At 46.5% G+C, this 22215-nt stretch overlaps 1 protein-coding gene across 1 annotated transcript in view; it reads left to right on the top strand.

Annotated features, from left to right (window-relative positions):
- The window catches only part of VCP (valosin containing protein), a 130486-nt gene extending 119568 nt beyond the window's left edge, over nt 1-10918 (top strand). The window contains exons 15-17 of the mRNA XM_033936365.1: nt 1602-1757; nt 6838-6992; nt 10332-10918. Of these exons, the coding sequence (XP_033792256.1) occupies nt 1602-1757; nt 6838-6992; nt 10332-10437 (417 nt within the window). The 3' untranslated portion in view covers nt 10438-10918. The remainder of the gene's footprint in view (nt 1-1601; nt 1758-6837; nt 6993-10331) is intronic.
- Nucleotides 10919-22215: the final 11297 nt, after the last annotated feature.

The raw sequence follows: 22215 nt of genomic DNA on the forward strand, positions 1-22215 counted from the left end.
CTTGCGAGCTACTTTTAAAATGAGCAAGTAAAAATGATCTACCAATAATAAAATTTTTAAAAAACACAAAGCACACTATATGCAGAAAAAATGTGAATTATTTATATTCTGGGGATTTTTCAAAGAGGTCAAGGCAGATGACTCTATGCAATGTCGCCTCAGTAACAAATATACCTCTTCCCATTTTACTAAACCGCAATTGCAGTTTTCAGCACAGTTTTCAGCGCTGCTCTCGACGCTTATAGACTCCCTGTGCTAAAAACCGCTATTGAGGTTTAGTAAAAGGGGGCCATAGTGCAAAATATAGACAGCATATATAAATTCTCAAAATGGACACATTTTGATCACTAAATTGAAAATAAATAAATTTTTCCTACTTTTGTTGTCTGGTGATTTCATGAGTCTCTGGTTGCACTTTCTTCTTCTGACTGTGCACCCATTATTTCTTCCCTTCTTTCAGCCTCCTGAATGCTTTCTCTCCTCTAGACTCATTCCCTCCCCCAACTTTTTCTTCCTCTTCTTACCCCTTCCCCTTTCTTTCTCCCTGCCCCCTTTCTTTCTTTGTCTCCCTGTCCCCCCCTTCTTTCTTTCTGTCTCCCTGCCTGCCCCCTTTCTATTTCCCTTCTTTCTTTCTCCCTGCCCTCCCCCCAAGCTACTGCCGCCTCCAAGCTCTCTCCCTGCTTCCCGACACAGAAGCACCAGGCCGACCAGCCTTCACCTCCGATGTCAATTCTGATGTCGGAGAGGAAGTTCCAGACCAACCAGGCAGCAATTGGCTGGCCCGGAACGTCCTTTCTGACTTCAGAATTGATGTCGGGTGGGGCAGGTTGGTCAGCTTGGAGTTTCTGTGTCGGGAAGCAAGTAGAACGCAAAGGCAGCGCGAGTCGATTGTATTGCCTTTGCAATCTACTGATCGATCGCAATCGACCTTTTGGGCACCCGTGGTCTATAGCATGATTTGTAGAAATCTCCTTACTTGCTCTTGATTTTTCATGAGTGTTCCCCTTATTGATGTATTTTATAAAAGTAGCCAGTTTTTCAACATTTATCCCTTTTCTGTATTTATAGTTTTTGTGCAAGTAGCAGCAGCAGCCACCGCAATGACATGTCCATTACTAGCTCTATACAAACCAGGGCTATCCCAACGTCAGTATAATGCTCATCTTCAAAGCCTTGTCTACTCCAGTGGAAATTTAATGCAACCTGAAAACCAGAAATCTGCCCTTTATATGAACAGCTATGCTTTCAAGTCGTGCAGCTTACTGTGCTGATTCTCTGAGGCACTCATTGGCCTTGAACTAGGACTATATTACAGTCTGTTCTCTGGAAACTATGAGCAGCTGTGCCTGGTTTCCAGCAATATGTGTGGTATTAGCTCTCATTCCAAGGACAGCAAGTTACCATAGAATAAGATCCCTCATCTCTTTAGCACTGTGCAAGAATATCCCCATCTGTGTGGTACATTTTTCATTCAGAGTAGTTTGGATTATTCCTAACTTTTTCTACTAGTTTTTAAAAAACAAATTTGAAACTTTTTAACAGAACCAAACCTAAAGGCAGCGTGCAGTGCTAAGAATTTAAGGTGTGCTTACTTTTTGCAGGACATAGATCTGGATTTCTTGGCAAAGATGACCAATGGCTTTTCTGGAGCTGACCTGACCGAAATCTGCCAGCGTGCCTGTAAGCTGGCCATCCGAGAATCTATCGAAAGTGAGATCAGGCGGGAGCGTGAGAGGCAGACAAACCCCTCAGCCATGGTAAATGGATTATGTGCGCATAAGTGGGGGAGGCAGTAATAGCATTTAGTCTTAGGGGAGGGGTGGCAATGGTCAAAAGCTCAAGGGAGGTGTGAGAGGGAATTGGGATTTGTTCATGCCTTTCTCAGTTGTTCAAGGTAAATTCTATTCAGTTTGTAAGCCCTCTGGGAACAGGAAGGTATCATCTAGGTTTGCAACTGATGCAATAGAGGATTAAGTAACAGTGAGATTTGCCCACTGCTCTAAGTGGGCAGCTATTCTGTAATTGGACAGTGTTTCCCAATCTTTCTAAGCCCAAGGAACACCTAAATTAAACATTGTGAGGAGCAACAGTGCAGCTGTGATTTAAAAGGCGCTAGGAAAATACTGAAAGCCCACCACTCTCAAAAGGGGAGTATTTAGTGACACACAAAGCTGTCACAGCAGATCTGCTCCCTTTATATACAAGTGCAAGTAGGACTTAAGATGGTGCTGACACTAACTATTGCTTCTCCATACCTTGCATGGCTCATACACTTGCTTGGAAAGAATGGAGCTCCTGCACATTTAGAAGCCATCACCACTGGGCTTCTGCTTTGTGCAGAGCATCAGGCAGTAGTGGCTGGGAAACAAATGGAAGGAGGCTAAGGAAATCCTCCTCTTACTAAGATGGCAGATGATTCCAGGCACCTTCCGCAGATGCTTTTATTACTGTGTTAAAACTAAGTGGAAGGAGACGAGGTGGGCCTCTATATCCCTGTTTCCTGGTATCCACTTTTTGGTTAGCTGTTGGACAGCGAGGGAAAAAATCTCCATGGCATCTGTTCAGTTTTGCTATGAAAACAATTCTGCCAGACCCAAGTCAGACCTTTTAGACTTCAGTGTCTTTCCTACCTGTTTAGTTCACGGCGAAAGGGAGAATTAGAAGGCCTTGAGCATGCGCAGATGCATGCTCAAGGCCCGGCAGAGGCAGGAAGATCTTCAAGCGGCACCGGCACGTCCTGTGGGCTGCATGCCGGTGCTGGTTCAAGCGGGGGGGGGGGGGGGGGCTTTGTGAGCGGGGAGGGAGTGATGCTGCTTCGAGCGGGGGGGCTCGCAAATCAAGTCAATACTCTGTTTGCAAGACAAGTTTTGCAAGAATGTTTTGCTCATCTTGCAAAACACTCGCAAACCGGGTTACTCGCAAACTGAGGTTTGACTGGTTTTTTTTTTGTAAATCTTTATTCATTTTATAACTTACAAGTGTAACACAAAGTTGTTGTTTTTTTTAACTTCTTTATTCATTTTTCCATCAATCAACAAGTTTACAATTTTATTGTAACACAAAGTTAATATTTGCACATAAGAACATAAGCAGTGCCTCCGCCGGGTCAGACCACAGGTCCATCCTGCCCAGCAGTCCGCTCCCGCGGCGGCCCAAACAGGTCACGACCTGTCTGTATCACCAGAAGGGGCTCCCTTGCCACCTTGGTTTCTCATTTAAGTCCTGTCTTCCTATCGAAGTCCTAACCCTCCGGTCTTGCACATGCACGACCTGGTTTGGTTTCTATACTCATTACCTGATTAGCTTTCTATACTTGTGTTACATCCCAGCTCCTCCCTCAGTATCCCACGATCCCTTTATCCCTCAGGAATCCGTCCAATCCCTGTTTGAATCCCTGTACCGTACTCTGCCTGATCACTTCCTCTGGTAGCGCATTCCAAGTGTCCACGACCCTTTGGGTGAAAAAAAACTTCCTTGCGTTTGTTTTGAACCTATCTCCCTTCAGTTTCTCCGAATGCCCCCTCGTACCTGTTGTCCCCTTCAGTCTGAAGAATCTGTCCCTATCCACCCTCTCTATGCCCCTCATGATCTTGAAGGTCTCTATCATATCTCCCCTGAGCCTCCTCTTTTCCAGAGAGAAGAGCCCCAGCCTATCCAACCTCTCGGCGTATCTATCAGAGTACTCATAAAGTAAACAAATTTAACCTCATCCCTCCCGCCCCTACCACATCTTATTCAATCACAATATATCTAATAAAAATACTTCTCTCTTAATCTAATTATTACTAAAAAATCAGAACTCCCCCCTCCCCCTTTCAAATCTCATAAATCATACATCAAATTACAATGTCTATCATTCTTTTCAAATCAAATAATGAAAAATAAAAAACTATCCCCCCTCCCCCTATTTTCATTTTAAACTCGGATACAACACTTAATATTCTGTTAAAGTCCATATGAAAATTTATCCCCCCTGCCCCCTAATCAATAACATTCTTTAAATTCAAGAAAATCTACCATAAACCCCATTCCTATATACCATTACTTTAATAATCAAACCAAAAAACCCTTTGCCCACCTTGGACATGCATATTTGAAGGGAAAAATAAAATTCAGTCATTACAATATTTTGTTAATGGCTCCCAAATCACCTGAAATTTTCTAAAAATTTCCCCTGCTGTGTAGCTTATTGTCCTTTCCATTTTATAAATGTGACAAGAGTTCCACCAGAAACTCTCTTCCAGTTTTTCCAATTACTCGTAATCTGTTGTATGGTAACCCCTGTCATAATAAGTAAAAGCCTATTAGATATTTGGCTCTTAGCTCTCATTGACATGCCAAACAGTACAATATCATACGATAATGCCACTGGATTTTCCAACAAACAATTTATTTGACCCCATATTGATTTCCAAAAAGCAAGAATCAATGGACAATAGAATAACAAATGATCTAATATCCCAGCTTCGAGATGACATCTCTTTGACTTAGAGCTATTTAACTTCTGTAAACGAACTGGGGTCCAAAATGCTCTATGTAACAGAAAAAAACAAGTTTGTCTCATAGATGCAGACATTGTACATCTCATCCTCCAAGTCCAAATTCGTGGCCATTGAGACGCAGTAATTTGATGCTTAATCCCGAAGACCAGTTTTTGTTTTTTTTATTCATAAATCCAGATATTAATTTGTACCACTGAGCAACTTGGTGTCCCAGAAAGTCCACCTGAAAACACAAGAACTGCAAACTATACTGATTACTAAGAATTTTTCCATTCAGGGAACCCTACTTGAATGGCCTGCTTCAATTGCAACCATCTATGATTTTGAGATTTATTAAGACCATATTTATGTTGCAATTGTGAAAAGTCAAGCAGCTTACCATTAATAATAACATCATCTAAAGTGTATATACCTGCCTTAATCCAATATTTCCAGATGACCTTACATCCGCAAATTTGAATCTTGGAGTTTAGCCATAGGGTCTGATACATTGATTTAAGTATTGAAATAGGTGCTAAGTTATTCACATATCTTAAAGTTTTCCATGTATCCACTAATGTATCCCATCACTCTAACCACCACCTATTAGCTCATGGTTATTCCCTTGGGATTACCACCCCTATAGTAACACCTAGTCAAATCTTCAAACTAATCATCTCTTAAAACTATATCACCAACATCTAATATAATAAAACGGTAAGCCGCGCATGCACACTTCCTATGCGTGCGCCGGTTTTCCGTGAGCTGTAGCGACCCATAGGAAGTGCGCATGTGCAGCTTACGGTTCTGTTTTTCGGTCTGGCCTGCTCCCTGCCATATTGCATTTTTTAGTTGAAAGACGTGGCGGTGGCTCCTCTCATGATCCCCGCCTGCGTCAGACTTCCGACACAGGTGGGGATCATGAGAGGAGCCACCGCTGCGTCTTTCAACTAAAAAAAAAAAATACGGCAAGGCGAGCAGGCCAGACCAGACCGAAGCTCAAGATCGCGGGAAGGGAAGGAGGGCCCAACAAAGAAGAGGACTCCAGTCACGAGGAGTCGAACGGAGCAGCCAGATCACAGCAGGCCAGAACACGGGGGAGGGGCCGAACGGAGCAGACAAGATCGCGAGAAGAGAAGGGAAGGGGTGGGGGAAATGCTGCAACTGCTGCACAGGGACCTGGAGGGGAAGACAAATACCGCTGCTGCTGCACAGGGAAGTTGGGGGGGGAGAAATGCTGTTGCAGGGAAGTGGGGTGAAAATACTACTGCACAGGGAAATGGAGGGAAAGTGACAGACAGACAGAAAGGAAGAAAGACAGGGGCAGGGAGAGGGACAGAAAGACAGACAGAAAAAGGGAGCCAAGGAGAGAGACAGAAAGAAAGACAGACATACATATATTCTAGCACCCGTTAATGTAACGGGCTTAAAGACTAGTATATTAAGAAACCTAAATAAGCAATCACCATCTGTAACTAGAAAACTTCTTCCTTCAATGTTATGTAACCATCTTCTGTAACTTGAATGTGTTGTTATTCTCTACCGTAACCTGTAATATACTCACTTCCTGTTATGGAATTCTACTGGAAATGCCCAGATATCTTCTAAATTGTAATCCGCCTAGAACCGCAAGGCACAGGCAGAATAGAAATCACTAATGTAATGTAATGTTCTATTTTCCTTATATAACCTAGGCATTTTAATACTGAGAACATTTATTTATTTTTATTTATTCCATGTTCTATACCGTTCTCCCAGGGGAGCTCAGAACGGTTTTACATGAATTTATTCAGTTATTCAAGCAGTTTTCCCTCTCTGTCCTGGCGGACTCACAATCTGTCTAACATACCTGGGGCAATGGGGGGATTAAGTGACTTGCCCAGGGTCACAAGGAGCAGCGTGGGTTTGAATCCACAACCTCAGGGTGCTGAGACTGTAGCTTTAACCACTGCGCCACACTGGCTTAATCGCAGAGGAAACACACACAGATCACAGATGGGCTCAGAAATAGATGCCTGGCAAATCTTTGGTGGCAGATCTACAGTCTGCCAAAGAACTTAGTAAGGGTGTGAATCAGGTAGAACATTAGAGCATTTTGACACTTGCAGAGTTTTTCATTACTACTTCCCATTGACTTTTGGGATGCCTGCTCTATGCTTTCCCAGCAGCTGCGTTGTAATGAGAGCTCGTCACCTGCTTTAATACTCATTTGGTGCACTTGAATCTATTAGAATCCTGCTGGGGTGTCTTGGCTTGATAGCAGGAAGTGAAAAACATTGCTGTGTTTTCCTAGGCTGTACTGAAGTTGTTAATATGTGGTTAATGCTCCCTTTTCCCTGTATCTCTCCTGTTCCAGGAGGTGGAAGAAGATGACCCAGTGCCTGAGATTCGAAGAGATCATTTTGAGGAGGCCATGCGTTTTGCTCGCCGCTCTGTCAGTGATAATGACATCAGAAAGTATGAGATGTTTGCACAGACCTTGCAGCAGAGCCGAGGTTTTGGCAGCTTTAGGTAATGCCCAGACTTGTGCTTGGCATCTTTATTATTGAATTGCAAAAGGCTTAGGATTTGTGCCAAATGTAAAGAACTGCCTGTTGAAATACAAGCAGTCTCCGTGTTAAGAATGAGTTCCATTTTTGAAACTTAAGTCAGATTGGTATGTTACTCAGATCAAATGAGAATCTATATATATTGTACAGTATTTGTGTGTATATATGTACAGTATATAGATGCTCTTTCCCTCCTTCCCCCCAGCCCATGCAGTAGACTCTCTCCATCCCTTCTCACCATCCCAGCCTGTACAGTAGGTTCTATCTGTTCCGCCCTCACTTCTCACCCCAACACGTTTACCTTTTCTTCAGGTCGCCGGCACACTGCCATGGCTGACCAGGAAGCTTTCCCTCCGACACATTTGTATTTTGTATCTGAAGGAAAGCTTCTGGGTCAGCTTTGGAAGCATGTGAGAGCCACTGTTAGTGGCTTGAAGAAAAGGTCAACAGGGTGGTAAGGGATGGAGACTGCCTTTTCAGCTATTATGTACAGGCATAGAAACATAGAAAAAGACGGCAGATAAGAGCCACGGCCCATCCAGTCTGCCCACCCTAATGACCCTCCCCTACCTTTGCCCTGTGAATAGATCCCATGTGTCGATCCCATTTGGCCTTAAAATCAGGCACGCTGCTGGCCTCAATCACCTGCAGTGGAAGACTATTCCAGTGATCAACCACCCTTTCAGTGAAAAAGAATTTCCTGGTGTCACCTCATAGTTTCCCACCCCTGATTTTCCACGGATGCCCTCTTGTTGCCATGGGATCCTTGAAAAAGAAGATATCTTCCTCCGCCTCAATGTGGCCCGTGAGATACTTGAATGTCTCGATCATGTCCCCCCTCTCTCTGAGCTCCTCGAGCGAGTATAGCTGTAATTTGTCTAGCCGTTCTTCGTACGGGAGATCCTTGAGTCCCGAGACCATCCGGGTGGCCATTCTCTGAACCGACTCCAGTCTCAGCATATCCTTGCGATAATGCGGCCTCCAAAATTGTACACAGTATTCCAGGTGGGGCCTTACCATGGATCTATACAATGGCATAATGACTTCAGGCTTACGGCTGACGAAACTGCGTATGCAACCTATGATTTGCCTTGCCTTGGATGGCATGACATCTTCCATACTTTATCATCTTGATCATCATGCATCTGTCCTTCTGATTTCAATTGATCTCTCATCGGCTTTTGATACTATCGATCACGCTCTTTTACTAAAAGACTTCAATCTATTGGTATCTCAGATCAAGTACTTTCTTGGTTTCATTCTTATTTTGACAATCGCTTTTCCACTGTTATCTTTAATAATACTACTTCTGAAAGTTTTTCAGTTCCATATGGAATTCCGCAGGAATCGATTCTCTCTCCTCTTTTATTCAATATTTTTCTTGCACCCCTCATGACCCTCTGTCAATCTATTGGTTTTACTGTATTCGCATATGCGGATGATATACAGCTTCTACACTCCTTGGATCCCAACAGTTCCTTTGAAATATCTGCTATTAATACAAAACTTGAACAGATTTATCACTGGCTCGAACTAAATAGATTAGCCCTAAACATTGATAAAACAAACGTTATGCTCTTTCCTTGGAAAGACAGTTGTTCTCTTTCCCGTCCAATCACCATTAAAGGCATTTCTTTGAAACTAATTCATAAGATCAGGATTCTCTGAGTTATTTTTGATGAAAAACTAACCTACCATGATCATGTTAGTCATGTCGTGAAATCTACTTTTTATAGGCTCCGTCAAATTCGTTCAATGACAAAATTTTTATGCCCAAAATCCTTGAATATATTGGTTCACTCTTTGATTATTTCCAAGATCGATTACTGTAATGCCTTATTTAAAGGAATAGCTCAAAAAGAAATTAAACATTTACAAATTATACAAAATGCTTCGATCAAACTTATCGAAAACACTAAGAAATTCGATCATGTTACGCCTTTACTTGAGAAAGCTCATTGGTTACCGGTTGCCTATCGAATAATGTATAAATTATGTTTGCTCACTCTCAAATCCGTATTATTCAAAACCCCTGCCTTTACTTATAAAGTTTTAATTCCTTATAATACATCGAGAGTATTACGGTCAACAGAACAACATCTGTTGGTTGTTCCTTCTTTAAAAGTTATTAGTACACGACGTCATTCTATTTTCTCAGTTACGGCTCCCCTAGCTTGGAATGCCCAAGAGAGGAAAGAGTTCTAGACAAATTTAAGAGCAAACTCAAGGGCTTCCTTTTTAAAGACGCTTTTAGTGATTAACTGAATTCTTTTTGTTTTTAATATTTTATATTAAATTTCTTCCCCTTCTCCCAATGTAGTTTTACCTTAATTGTTTCTTTTATATTTAATTGTATTTCTTCCTACAACTTTCCCATTATTTGATCATGTATGTAAAACAGTCTTGTTAGTTATGTTTAGTCATGTTATTTTATGTTATGTATTTTATGATATTTTAATATGTTAGTCATGTATGTTTCCCCTAACTTTGTAATTTTTAGCAGTACATCGCTTAGAATCTGGAATAGGCGATTAATCAAATCTTATAGAAAACTTGGATTAGCCATTTGGGAACCTAGCTAGCCAGCCTGCTGCTATTTTTTATAGCTCAGGGGCTGTCTCCTGCATAGCTGCTAACATCCCTGGTTTAGTCAGGAGCTTGAGCGCAGGCTCCTTCTTGGCTTGGCTGAATCTAATAGTGGGCTGGCTGCATGGTTACAAAGAGAGTTTTTTATATGTTTTTTGCCTATGAAGTTACAATCCTCTTGAGTTGGAGATCAGCTGTGTTCCTGAGGGTTCTGAGGCTTTTTTCCTTCTTATTCAAGTAGGGTCACACCTATTCTCCATAAAGTTGGGCCCAATTTACAATTGCTCCTCAGGATGTTCAGTTTTCAGAAAAGTTCATGTTCTTGACGGTTATATAGGAGAGATTTGTGAAGGCATCCCTTAGAACTGGTTCTGCTGTACATTATGGGCTCGTGGCTCAAAATTGGGAGCATACAGGATTGTATTTCTAAAATGCTGCATGTACAGTAGATGTTTGTTTGGTGTGTCCTCCATTCATGTTACCCACATGCTTAAGCATCATTTTATGCAACAGGAGCATTCATTCCTGCATGTGTGCAAGAGTCTGCTGACAAAGCCTATTCTGTTCTAAAATAGTACTGGAATTGTACATGTCCCAACCTGGATATTGATTTCCAGTTCTTTCTAAAATCTGCCTTTAAATGTGAACTAAAAGCCAAAGGAGCAGTGGGGATGTGCTTTCTCTCACCTTTTTTTTCCCCCCCCCTTCTGTACAGATTCCCATCTGGGAGCCAAGGTGGAGCTGGACCAAGCCAGGGTGCTGGAGGCGGTGGCACTGGCAATGTCTACAACGAGGACAACGATGATGACCTGTATGGCTAAACCATCATTTAGCTCAGGCGGACCAAGAAAGCTGTCATTAGAGGTGGTTGTACAGAGAATTTCCACTCTTCCTGGACTCTGCATCTTCATTCCTCATTTCCAGCAGTGTAGCTGCCTCTCCAACCTTCATTATTTTGTCTTTGTACAGGTGGCTTTCTGTTACACAGATACAGTGATTTTATAATTTTTTGCATTTTCCAAGGCAGTACAGCGAATTAATGAGGGGAACTGTGACTTCATTTCTAAGAACTTTCTGTTCTGTTCTAGTCCATGTGGCAGATTCCAGCAGCTTTAGTAAAGGGGTGCAGTGCTAGCCTGTATAAAAAGGAAATAATTTAAAAAGAAAAAAGAAGAGGAAATACAGTTCCACAACATGCAATGAATCCTTCTCTTTTTACGTTAATAAATGACATAATGTATTGGAGTTAAAACGCAGTTTAAAGATCTGAAGTGTAAGAATAAATTCTGACTGGTCACTTGGTTTCAGGCTTTAATTTTCTTTTTATCAGCTGAGCTTGTTCTAGTTTTGCTGTTTCTAATTTTCCTTGCTAATGGTTTCTGGATATTACATAAATAGCTCAGAATTTTAGCCAGACAATACTCTTGTGATTCAAATGATTTAATAAGCCACAGATCATTTATTAAAATTTGTGTCTGTTTTCTATAAAACAGAAATCATGATAGCCCTGTTAAGAATCAGAAAGAGATAATTCTCCTAGTCTTAAAACATTTTACAATCCTTATAACACTACATGACATTTGGACAGGTCCATGTCTGCTGGCAACGTTTGTGGCGTTGGAAATACATAGTCATGATTGACAGTTGCTTCATTTCTGCTATACTGTGCTTTCCAACCAAAGCATCTTCAAAAGCAGGAAGTACACCTGTAGAATGACCATGTGGATAGACTAGCAGAAAACGGATTTCTTTTTAGATCTGTAATTCATCAAATTGCTGGGACTTGAACATGAATTCATGGCACCTCTCAATACTAATAAGAAATGTTTAGCAGATAAGGCTTTGAACTCCAAGTGCAGCCTATTCAGAGCCTGGGCTGTGCGAGAATTGCTGATGGGGAAAAGATTATGGCAACATTTGTTTTGCTGACAGTTTTAAATTGCATGTTGTAAATATAGGTTGTAGAAGACCATGTAGCTTAAGTGCTTGTTGCAGGTTTCCGGGTCTCGCAGCATCTTTAACAGGTCAAAACTGATGTTTCAGCCACCATGCTGTGGCTTTCTTTAGGGTATGCTCTGAAGTCTGCAGTGTGACTTTCCTGCTAAAATTCAAATTGGACTGCCCTGTTCCCAATCAGGTCAGTGAACTCACTATTTACAAAGTCACACTGCAGACTTCAGAGCATACCCTAAAGAAAGCCACAGCATGGTGGCTGAAACATCAATTTCTACCTGACAAAGATGCAGCGAGATCCGGAAACCAGCAACAAGCACAATGCCAGCTGTGGAATCCCTGAGAGAAGATGTAGCTTAAGTGTCTGTTCCAGATACCTGATAGATTCTGGAGGGACTTGAATACTGCTATCAAAGCTTTATGTAAAATTCTGGATTCAGTGGGAATAGCTGTAACTTTCCTTAGGACTACTCCAAATTTGGGTCCAAGCGACATTGTCCAAAACTATTCTCCTGTTGCTCATATTTCTTCACTTATGAAAGACATGAGTTGGGGTGGGACCACATTGACTGGAATCTTCAGAATTTACAAATTTTCACATGTCTGTAGGAGATGTATTGTGAAATTTAAAGAGATTAGGTACTTCTCCTGGTAAGCCCTCTTCCAGGAGAACAATTGCAATAGGCTTCTCGGCCCGAAAGGCTGGCATGCTGTCATGATCCAGGAGGCAAAGTATAGCAGAACGTCATGTAGAACAATTGCAGAAGAAGCCACTGGACATAGTAACATAGTAGATGACGGCAGATAAAGACCCGAATGGTCCATCCAGTCTGCCCAATCTGATTCAATTTAAATTATTTTTTTTTTTTTTTTTTTTTCTTCTTAGCTATTTCTGGGCGAGAATCCAAAGCTTTACCCGGTACTGTGCTTGGGTTCCAACTGCCGAAATCTCTGTTAAGACTTACTCCAGCCCATCTACACCCTCCCAGCCATTGAAGCCCTCCCCTGCCCATCCTCCTCCAAACGGCCATGCACAGACACAGACCGTACAAGTCTGCCCAGTAACTGGCCTAGTTCAATCTTTAATATTATTTTCTGATTCTAAATCTTCTGTGTTCATCCCACGCTTCTTTGAACTCCGTCACAGTTTTACTCTCTGGACAATGCTTGCTCGAGCTTCTAGAGTCCAAGGTAGACAGGCCTGCCTTCAAGGCATCCCTGTGCAGAGCCCAGCAAGAGAGCAAAGCATGCTGAAGAGGATGTCTGTGCACCTACGGCTGAGGAACCACATCCAGTGAGGGCAACCAGGGATCCTGCTCTGCCTTTAAAGCAGCTCCTCTGCCATCGGGAGCCGCTTGTTTCTTCACCAGCGATTCGGGCCGCGTGGGAGCCCTGCTCCGCCCCCCGAAACCCTACTGACCTGCTCTGCCTTTAAAGCAGCTCCTCTGCCATCGGGAGCCGCTTGTTTCTTCACCAGCGATTCGGGCCGCGTGGGAGCCCTGCTCCGCCCCCCGAAACCCTACTGACCTGCTCTGCCTTTAAAGCAGCTCCTCTGCCATCGGGAGCCGCTTGTTTCTTCACCAGCGATTCGGGCCGCGTGGGAGCCCTGCTCCGCCCCCCGAAACCCTACTGACCTGCTCTGCCTTTAAAGCAGCTCCTCTGCCATCGGGAGCCGCTTGTTTCTTCACCAGCGATTCGGGCCGCGTGGGAGCCCTGCTCCGCCCCCCGAAACCCTACTGACCTGCTCTGCCTTTAAAGCAGCTCCTCTGCCATCGGGAGCCGCTTGTTTCTTCACCAGCGATTCGGGCCGCGTGGGAGCCCTGCTCCGCCCCCCGAAACCCTACTGACCTGCTCTGCCTCCCAAAGCAGCTCCTCTGCCACATTCTCCAGCTCTCTCTCACCTTCCTCCGCCCGGTGCCGCTCAAGCAGGAGGACTCTGCCCCGGCCCTCTTAGAGCCCTGCTCCCCTTAAGCCCACCAGGATCACAGAAAAAGCTCCCTGCTGTTCAGGACTGTTTATCTCCTGCGTCCCTACTTCCTCTGCCCAGCTAGGCTTTTTGCCACTTCAACCGCCAATCCTGACTTCATTGACAAGCTCCATTCTGACAATTTCCTACTTAATTTGTTTCAGTTTGGCTAAGGCCCTCCAGTTTCTATTTAGTAATTAATTCTTGCCAAAGATCTTCAGTTTCTATTCAACTGTATAATTGCTCTGCTATTCTATTGTCTAATCCTGCTAAAGACCACCTGATTACTCTTCCTGCTTTCTCTAAGTTTGTTAAGACCTCCATATTCTATTCAACTGTCTTTCAAGTTCGTTAAAAACCTCCATATTTTATTCAGCTGCTTTTACTCTGATAAGGATCGACAGATTCCTCTCAACTGATAAGCCCCGCCCAATTACTAAGTCTCATCAGATTATATTCAATTGTTTCAATTTTGCCCAATTATCCGGCTCTGCCCTACTACCAAGCCTTTTGTTTACATTCGCTCTCACTCCTCCAAAGGCTCTCCCAAACCCCACCATGAAACCACACCCATGGATCCTTCTCCTTCTTCTCTGCTCATCCTCCAACATCTCCTCTTGCCTGAAACCTCCCCCTCCTAACTTATTGAACCCCATTACTGTCAGTCCCACCTGCCCTGGTGCCATAATCCCCACGCTTTTGCGCACCAGAAGTCACCCCTCCAAGAAAATCCCCCGAGGAATCAACCACGCCTCCTTAAAGCCCATTTCCCCGGCCAACCCTCCCAACCACGCCTCTGACTCCCTCACCCCAGTACCGTCTCTCTACTGCAATGCCAGATCTGCATGCAACAAAACCCAAATCCTGAAGGACCTTCTTGAAGATCTTAACCCTGGATTCCTATTCATCACGGAGTCATGGATCACAAAAGACGACATATTCTCTCAAAACGAACTTTGTTCTCACGGTTACCAAGGCCTCTTCTCCCCCAGAACTAATCGAAAAGGAGGTGGCCTGGCACTCCTTCACAAATCATTCTTCGACGTCCAATTGCTAGAAAAGGGCAGCCACGCCTCCCTAGAATACATGCTAGCCTCTGTCAATGATGAACTCCATCCTCACCCACTGGGCATCCTTATACTATACCGTCCTCCCTCCCCTTGGAATAAATCCTCTGATCTCGTCCTCGAGACCATCACTAACGCATTCCTCAAATTTCAAAGACTACTAATCATTGGAGATATTAACCTTCACATAAACGACACCACCAACAAGGATGTTATCGATTTCAATAATTTCCTCAACTCTCTAGGCTTCCCCCCCCCCCCGGCTCTCTTCCCAACCCATGAAAAGGGGCATACGTTAGACCTTATCACCTTCCTCGACCTCACCGATTACAAAACCTCGGTGGACGACACTCGCTGGGAACCTGTCCCTTGGTCCGACCATTTCCTAGGAGCTTTCTGCCTCCCCATCTTCATGTCATACCTCGAACCACCACCACGCACCCCCAATCCCATTACCTTCCGAAAAAAAATTACGAGCGACCTGTTCTGGAACAAATTCCTCAACCTATTTTCCATCACTCCCAATCCTCCAAGCCCTGAATCCAACTGGCTCAACTGGATCACCCTCTCTGAAACCACCTACCGCTCCCTTGCTCCACTATCAACTAAAACCGTCTCCTACTCCCGCAAGGCTCCCTGGTACCTTCCATACCACAGACATCTGAAACAGAAATGTCGAATACTGGAAAGAAAATGGAAAAAATCTAAATCCACCATCGACAGACAGTCCTGGAGGGAGAACATCAAGTTCTATAATACTGAATTAAAAAAATCAAGAAAGAACTACTATGGCAATAAAATCTCCAGATCCAACAACCAAAGTAATACACTGTTCAACATTTGGCGTTCCATATCCTCCAAACATGATTCCGCCACACCCCTCTCCTCTCCATCTGCTGATGAACTAGCAAAATTCTTCAATGAGAAAGTCACCACCTTACGATGCTCCTTCCCTCCAACACCCTCTTATAACTCCCTTGTGCTCGCCGCCCCCAACCCCAATCTAACCGATGCCAACCATATCCCAGCCGATAGATCCTGGACCACCTTCGATCTCGTCTCCGATTCCCAGGTTTCCAAACTCTGCCTCAAGTTAAAAGCCTGCAACTGCACCTTGGATCCTTTCCCCTCCTACTTATACGAAAATATTCCCACACAAGCCATCTCATCTCTCACCAAACTTATAAATTCTGCTTTACTCTCAGGCCTATTTTCTGCAGAAATGGGAGTCATTGCCTTATCCCCTCTTTTGAAAAAAGCCGATCTAAACCCCTCCACACCGTCCAGCTATCGCCCAATAGCTAACATCCCCCTCCTGACCAAGATGCTGGAGTCCATCATAGCCACCCAACTCTCATCCTATCTTGAGAGATTCTCCATTCTACTACCCTACCAACATGGCTTCAGACCCAACTTTAGCACTGAATCCCTTTTGGCCTCTTTAATTTCAAAAGTCCAACATCTTCACTCTTGCAACAAGTTCGCTGTCCTTCTTCAATTTGATCTTTCCGCAGCCTTCGACATTGTCCATCATGACATACTAATCCTTCAACTTTCTGAAATTGGCATAAACTCCACAGTCTTAGATTGGTTCTCAAAATTCCTACGTTCTCGCTCCTACTTCGTTAACATGAACGGTATCTCATCCTCCCCTTGGAAACCGATTTGCGGGGTTCCTCAGGGTTCACCTCTATCCCCGATTCTTTTCAACGTTTATATGTCCTCTCTGAAACTCCTCAAACTTTCCCCCTTCGAGACACTCTACACCTACGCCGACGACATTCTAGTCCTCCTCGAGACCGACTCCAACCTCACCAACCTCTCCGACAACATCTCTTCTTGTATAACGAACCTCCAATCCTGGGCTCTCACCGTTCAAATGAAACTCAATGAGACCAAAACAAAACTCCTTTGGCTAGGCCCAAAATTAGATCAGCTGCCCACCCTCATCCCACTATCCTCAGGCACCAACCTGCCGCTTGAACACTCAAGCAAAGTTCTGGGAATCATCTTGGACTCTACACTGTCCTTCAACGATCACCTCAACTCCTTAGTAAAAAAATGCTTTTTTAACCTTCACATGCTAAGAAAAGTCAGATCCTGCTTCCACCAACAACACTTCGCTATCCTCGTTCAATCCATTATTCTTTCTAGACTGGATTACTGCAACTCCATCTACCTAATCCTAACAAAGAAAAGTCTTCTCAGACTCCAGCGGATTCAGAATACCGCGGCTAAATTAATTTTCGCAAAAAGCAAATTTGACCACGTCTCCCCGCTTCTATCTAAGCTTCACTGGCTCCCAGTTTTCCTCAGGGTCCACTACAAATGTGCCTGCCTAACCTTCAAGTCATTACACGGTACCCTTCCTCCCCTGTTTCCACTATCCTGGCTCTCCGCAAATCCCAACTCCACCAGATCCTCTCAGAAATTCATACTATCATTCCCCTCTTTAAAAGGCATTTCCCATACAGGTAAACTTGGAACATCCCTCCTCTTCAAGATCACCGAGCTGTGGAACAGCTTATCCGCCCCTCTCCGGAGCGCGACCTCCCTCCAACACTTCAGAAAACATTTGAAAACTTGGCTTTTCTCCAAAATGTAACCACTCCCCCCCTCTCCTCTACACTTAATCCCTTCTCTCTCCTCTTATTGCCAAGCTCCTCTTCTTCCCATTGTAACTCCTTTCTTTTGTAATTCCTGTAAACCGTGTCGAGCTCTACTTCTGTGGAGATGATGCGGTATACGGTATACAAACTTAAGGTTTAGTTTAGTTTAGTTTAATCCTAGAACTTAAAGACAATCCCATGCTAAAGCAGCTGGCCACTCCATAAGGGAAGAAATTTGGGCACACAGCTTCTGTCTGCAGGCTTCTGGTAGAAAGATGCAGCTCGCCGCCACTGTGTTGAAAAGAACTCCCAAGAATTCCAGTGACTGTGGACGTCAGATGGCTCTTTCTGAAGTTGACAGTCCAGCCCAGGTCATCCAGCACCTGGAACACACACTCCACTGTATGCTGTCCCTCAGCCAATGAGGGAGCTTTGATCAGACAGTCCAAGTAAGGGTGAACCTGGAGCCCCATCTTTTGTAGGTAAGCTGCCACTACAACAATCACCTTGGTGAAGGTCCAGGTTGCAGTCATCAGTCCAAAGGGCAGGGCCAAGAGCTAGTAATGCTGTTCCAATACATGAAACTGCAAAAATGGAAATGTGCAAGTACGCCTCTGTACTTGTGGGGCCACTACTGCAATGACTGAACGCACAGTCTCCAGTTGGAAGCAGGGAATCTTGAGAGCCACATTCACATGCTGAAGATCCGGAATAGGCCTCCAATCTTCATAGCCTTTCTTTAGCACGAGAAAGTCTTATCAATCTAAAATAAATGGAAAAGTTTCTCAATTTGAGCACATTCTCACTCTAAAGAACCCCTTTCAATGTCCTGTTCCTACACTGTTGACATACCATAGAAACATAGAAGGTGATGGCAGATAATGGCCATAACCCATCAGGTCTGCCCACTCCACTGACCCACCCCCAAGTCTACTATCCTAGGGATCCCACTCCTGGTGACAGGTTCCCTTGGCTTAACCCTCTAAGGGATCCCACATGGGCATCCCATTTGCTCTTAAATTCTTGCACGCTGTTTGCCTCTATCATCTGCACCAGGAGCTCGTTCCAAGGATCAACCACTCTCTCGGTGAAGAAATATTTCCTGGTGTCGCCATGAAATTTCCCACCCCTGAGTTTGAGCAGATGCCCTCTTGTGGCTGAGGGTCCTTTGAGAATGAGAATCTCTTCTTCCATCTCGAGACGGCCGGTAATATACTTAAACGTCTCGATCATGTCTCCTCTCTCCCTACGTTCCTCGAGTGAGTACAGCTGCAAATTTTTCAACCTTTCCTCATACGATAGATCCTTGAGCCCCGAGACCATCCTGGTGGCCATCCGTTGCACCGACTCTACTCTCAGCACATCTTTTCGGTAGTGTGGCCTCCAGAATTGCACACAGTATTCCAAATGAGGTCTCACCATGGTTCTGTATAATGGCATTATCCCAGGACAAGCAGGCATGATATTCTCACATGTGGGTGACGTCATCTACGGAGCCCCAGCGCGGACAGCTTTTCAAGCAAACTTGATTGAAGTTTCAAGTTTGCTACACTGCACCATGCATGTGCATGCCTTCTTGCCCACTAGAGGGCGCATCCCCACCTCGTGGTCCTCAGTTCAGTTTTTTCCGCGGAGCCAGAAGCCCTGTGGAAATTGTGCTCTTCTAATTTAGCCTTCTGACACCGCGGCTGTGCGTTATTTCACGGTCGCTGTGCTTGATTTGTTTTTCTTTCCTTCTTTTCTTTTAGTTTTCGTCGAAAAAAAAAAAAAATTTTGGTTTGGCTCCGGGGGCTCCCGGTAGCCGCGGCCGCTGGACCTCGTTCGTTCCCGGCCGGGTTTTGTGTCCATGTCCCGTCCCTTGACGGGCTTTAAAAAGTGCACCCGGTGCGATCGGTTGCTCTCAATTACCGATCCTCACCGGTGGTGCTTGGTGTGTTTGGGTCCTGAGCATCCTACCGACTCCTGTGATAGGTGCTCAACTTTTCAGTCTAGAGCTCTCCGCCGACGCCGTGCCCGGATGGCGGAGCTCTTCTCTGTGGACCCCGCGGCAGGGAAGGCTTCGACGTCGGCTTCGGCCTCGACCTCGGCCTCCGGTCCCCCAACCTCGCCTCGACCCTCGACTTCCTCCAAGCCTGCTGCCTCGACCAAGCCTGCTTCGGGTAAGTCCTCTCTTCCTTCCTCGACTCCAGGGTCAGCGAAGAAGCCATCCTCGGGCTCCTCGACTGCGGGTGGGTCGTCCTCTGCCCCGCCCCGAGTTGCAAAGCCCAGTGCCCCGAGGGAATACTCGAGACCGATGTCGCCCTCCAGGGAGCACTCCTCGGCCCCGGACCTGCCTGCCATGATGGGGGTTCCGGTCTTCCAGGACTTGCTCCGAGCGCTGATTGCCTCGGAGCTGTCCGGGGCCCTCGCGCACCTGCAGCAGGCTTCGGCCTCGACTGCTCCAGCCTCGGCGGCCTCGGTCTCGGTGCCTTCGGCTTCGGCCCCCGGGGGTCGGCCGTCCTCGACCCCGACCTTGCCCTCGACCTCGGTTGACCAGCCTGAGAGGAGTGTCAGGCCTCGGGACAAGGTGCGTCGGGTTCGGAGAATCTCTTCCACGTCCTCTTCCTCAAGGTCCTCCCGGGGCTCTTCGCCCTTGGGTCGGCCTCGGACGAGGCGTCGGCCGAGGAAACCTAAGCGTTCTCGCGCTTCCCCTCGGAGACGCGGTCGCTCCTCGCCGACCGGGGGTGAGACATTGCGTGTCTCGGAGCTCCGCCTCGACAATCCAAGGCTCTTCCGCACCCCTGGGGAAAGGGGTTCGAGAGACTCCTCGCCGAGGCGCAGGGGAAGGACCTCGGTTCCTCATACCCCGGGGACTTCCCCCAAGGGCTCCTCGGGGCATAGGCGGTCCCCGACCCCTTCGAGGTCCCTCACCACGGCCTCCTGGGGATCGGGATCTGGTAGGGAGCCTCGGTATTCCCGCGAGGCCTCCCCCTCTTTCTTGGCGGCTCGGACCTCGTGTACTCCTTCCCCGCCAGCGAGGCCCTCTTCCTTTTCAAAATTTGTGCAGGATATGGCGCGGGCCTTAGACCTGGACTTGCTTGCTGACCTGCCCACTCCCCCGAGAGAAACTCCTCGTCTGCCTCTCAATAAGGTCCTCCACCAGACCTTCCTGAGAAATTTAGACTCCCCTCTTACAGTCACAGCGGTGCCTTCTAAGATGGAGTCCAAATACCGGACCATACTGTGGAAGGGCTTCGATAAGGCACAACTGTCTCACCAGTCTTTGCTGGTGGAGTCGGTGCTGAAAAAGTCGCAGCCCGCTAAGGTTTCGGCGGCGGTCCCGCCCGGACGGGAGGGGCGGACCCTGGACAAGTTTGGTCGTCGCCTCTATTCCAATTCATTGATGGCTACCAGGGTCCTTAATTATGCCTTTACATTCTCCTCTTATCTTCGAGGCATGGTCAAAGACTTGCCCCGTTATCAAGGGGTTATGCTGGATTCCCACAAGGAGGGTTTTGCCACGTTCATGTCCAACTTATCTCAGCTGCGTCTATACCTGTTTCACGCTGTCTACGACGCATTTGAACTGGCCTCCAGGGTATCCGCCTTTGCCGTGGCGATGCGCCGGCTGGCTTGGCTACGTACCCTGGACATGGACCCGAACTTGCAGGAACGTCTGGCCAATCTACCCTGTGTTGGCTCTGAATTATTTGATGAGTCCCTGAAGGCGGCGACCAAACGTCTGTCGGAACAGGAGCGCTTTCTTGCCTCCTTGGTCCGTCCTAAACCTCGGGCCCCGCCGCAGAAGCCCTTTCGGCCTGCCCCGCAGCGATACCCCCAGAAGTCAACGCCGGCCTTCTCTAGGCCTCCGCCCCGCCGCCCACCGCAGCAGGGTAGGGGAGGCCAACAAAAACCTCAGGCGCAGGGGACGCCCAAGCCGGCACCGTCCTTTTGACGGGATGTGCGGATGGGGGCGGGCCCCCTCCGTGCTCTCGCCGAACCCCCTTCCTATAGGGGGTCGACTCCGAGCCTTTTCTGCTGCCTGGACCGGGATCACATCAGATGCTTGGGTGCTCCGGATTATCTCCGAGGGCTACTCGCTCAATTTCTTGATCACGCCGCCGGAACATCCACCGGCTGCTTACCCATTCAGCCAAACCCAACTTCCCCTTCTCGCGGAAGCGAGGGCCTTGTTGAGCCTTCGGGCGGTGGAACCTGTACCCCCCGACCAGCAGGGGCGGGGGTTTTACTCCCGTTACTTTTTGGTCCCAAAGAAGACAGGGGACTTACGCCCCATTTTGGACCTCCGGAAGCTCAACAAGTTCCTAGTCCGGGAGAAATTCCGTATGTTGTCGCTTCTGGTGTTGTATCCTCTTTTGGAGGAAGGGGATTGGATGTGCTCCCTAGACTTAAAGGAAGCATATACTCATGTTCCGGTGCATCCTGCCTTCCGCAAATTCTTACGGTTTCAAGTGGGGGAGTTGCACCTTCAATACCGGGTCCTCCCCTTCGGACTGGCTTCGTCCCCTCGAGTCTTCACGAAGTGTATGGTGGTGGTCGCTGCAGCCCTGAGATCTCGGGGGGCTACAGGTCTTTCCCTACCTGGACGATTGGCTGATCAACTATCATCTTCCTTCAACGTCTGGGGTTCGAAGTGAACTTTCCCAAGTCTCATTTGTGCCCAACTCAATCCCTTCAGTTTATTGGAGCCGTGCTGGACACGGTTCGCCTTCGTTCGTTCCTCCCCCCTCCTCGGTTGGAGGCCCTACTTCGATTGAGTCGTCAGGTCTATCTGATGCCTGTAGAATCGGCTCAGCGCATGATGGTTCTTCTGGGCCACATGGCATCGACGGTCCCCGTTACTCCGTTCGCCTGCTTGCATCTGAGGCTTCCTCAGTGGACCTTGGCCTCGCAGTGGCGTCAGGATCGCGACCCAGTATCTCGTCCAATAACGGTGACTCCTTCTTTGAGACGCTCGCTCCGTTGGTGGACCAACTCTTCCAATCTTTCCGGGGGTTTGCTCTT

This window comes from Geotrypetes seraphini, chromosome 1, assembly GCF_902459505.1.
Source record: "Geotrypetes seraphini chromosome 1, aGeoSer1.1, whole genome shotgun sequence".
Lineage (NCBI taxonomy): Eukaryota > Metazoa > Chordata > Amphibia > Gymnophiona > Dermophiidae > Geotrypetes > Geotrypetes seraphini.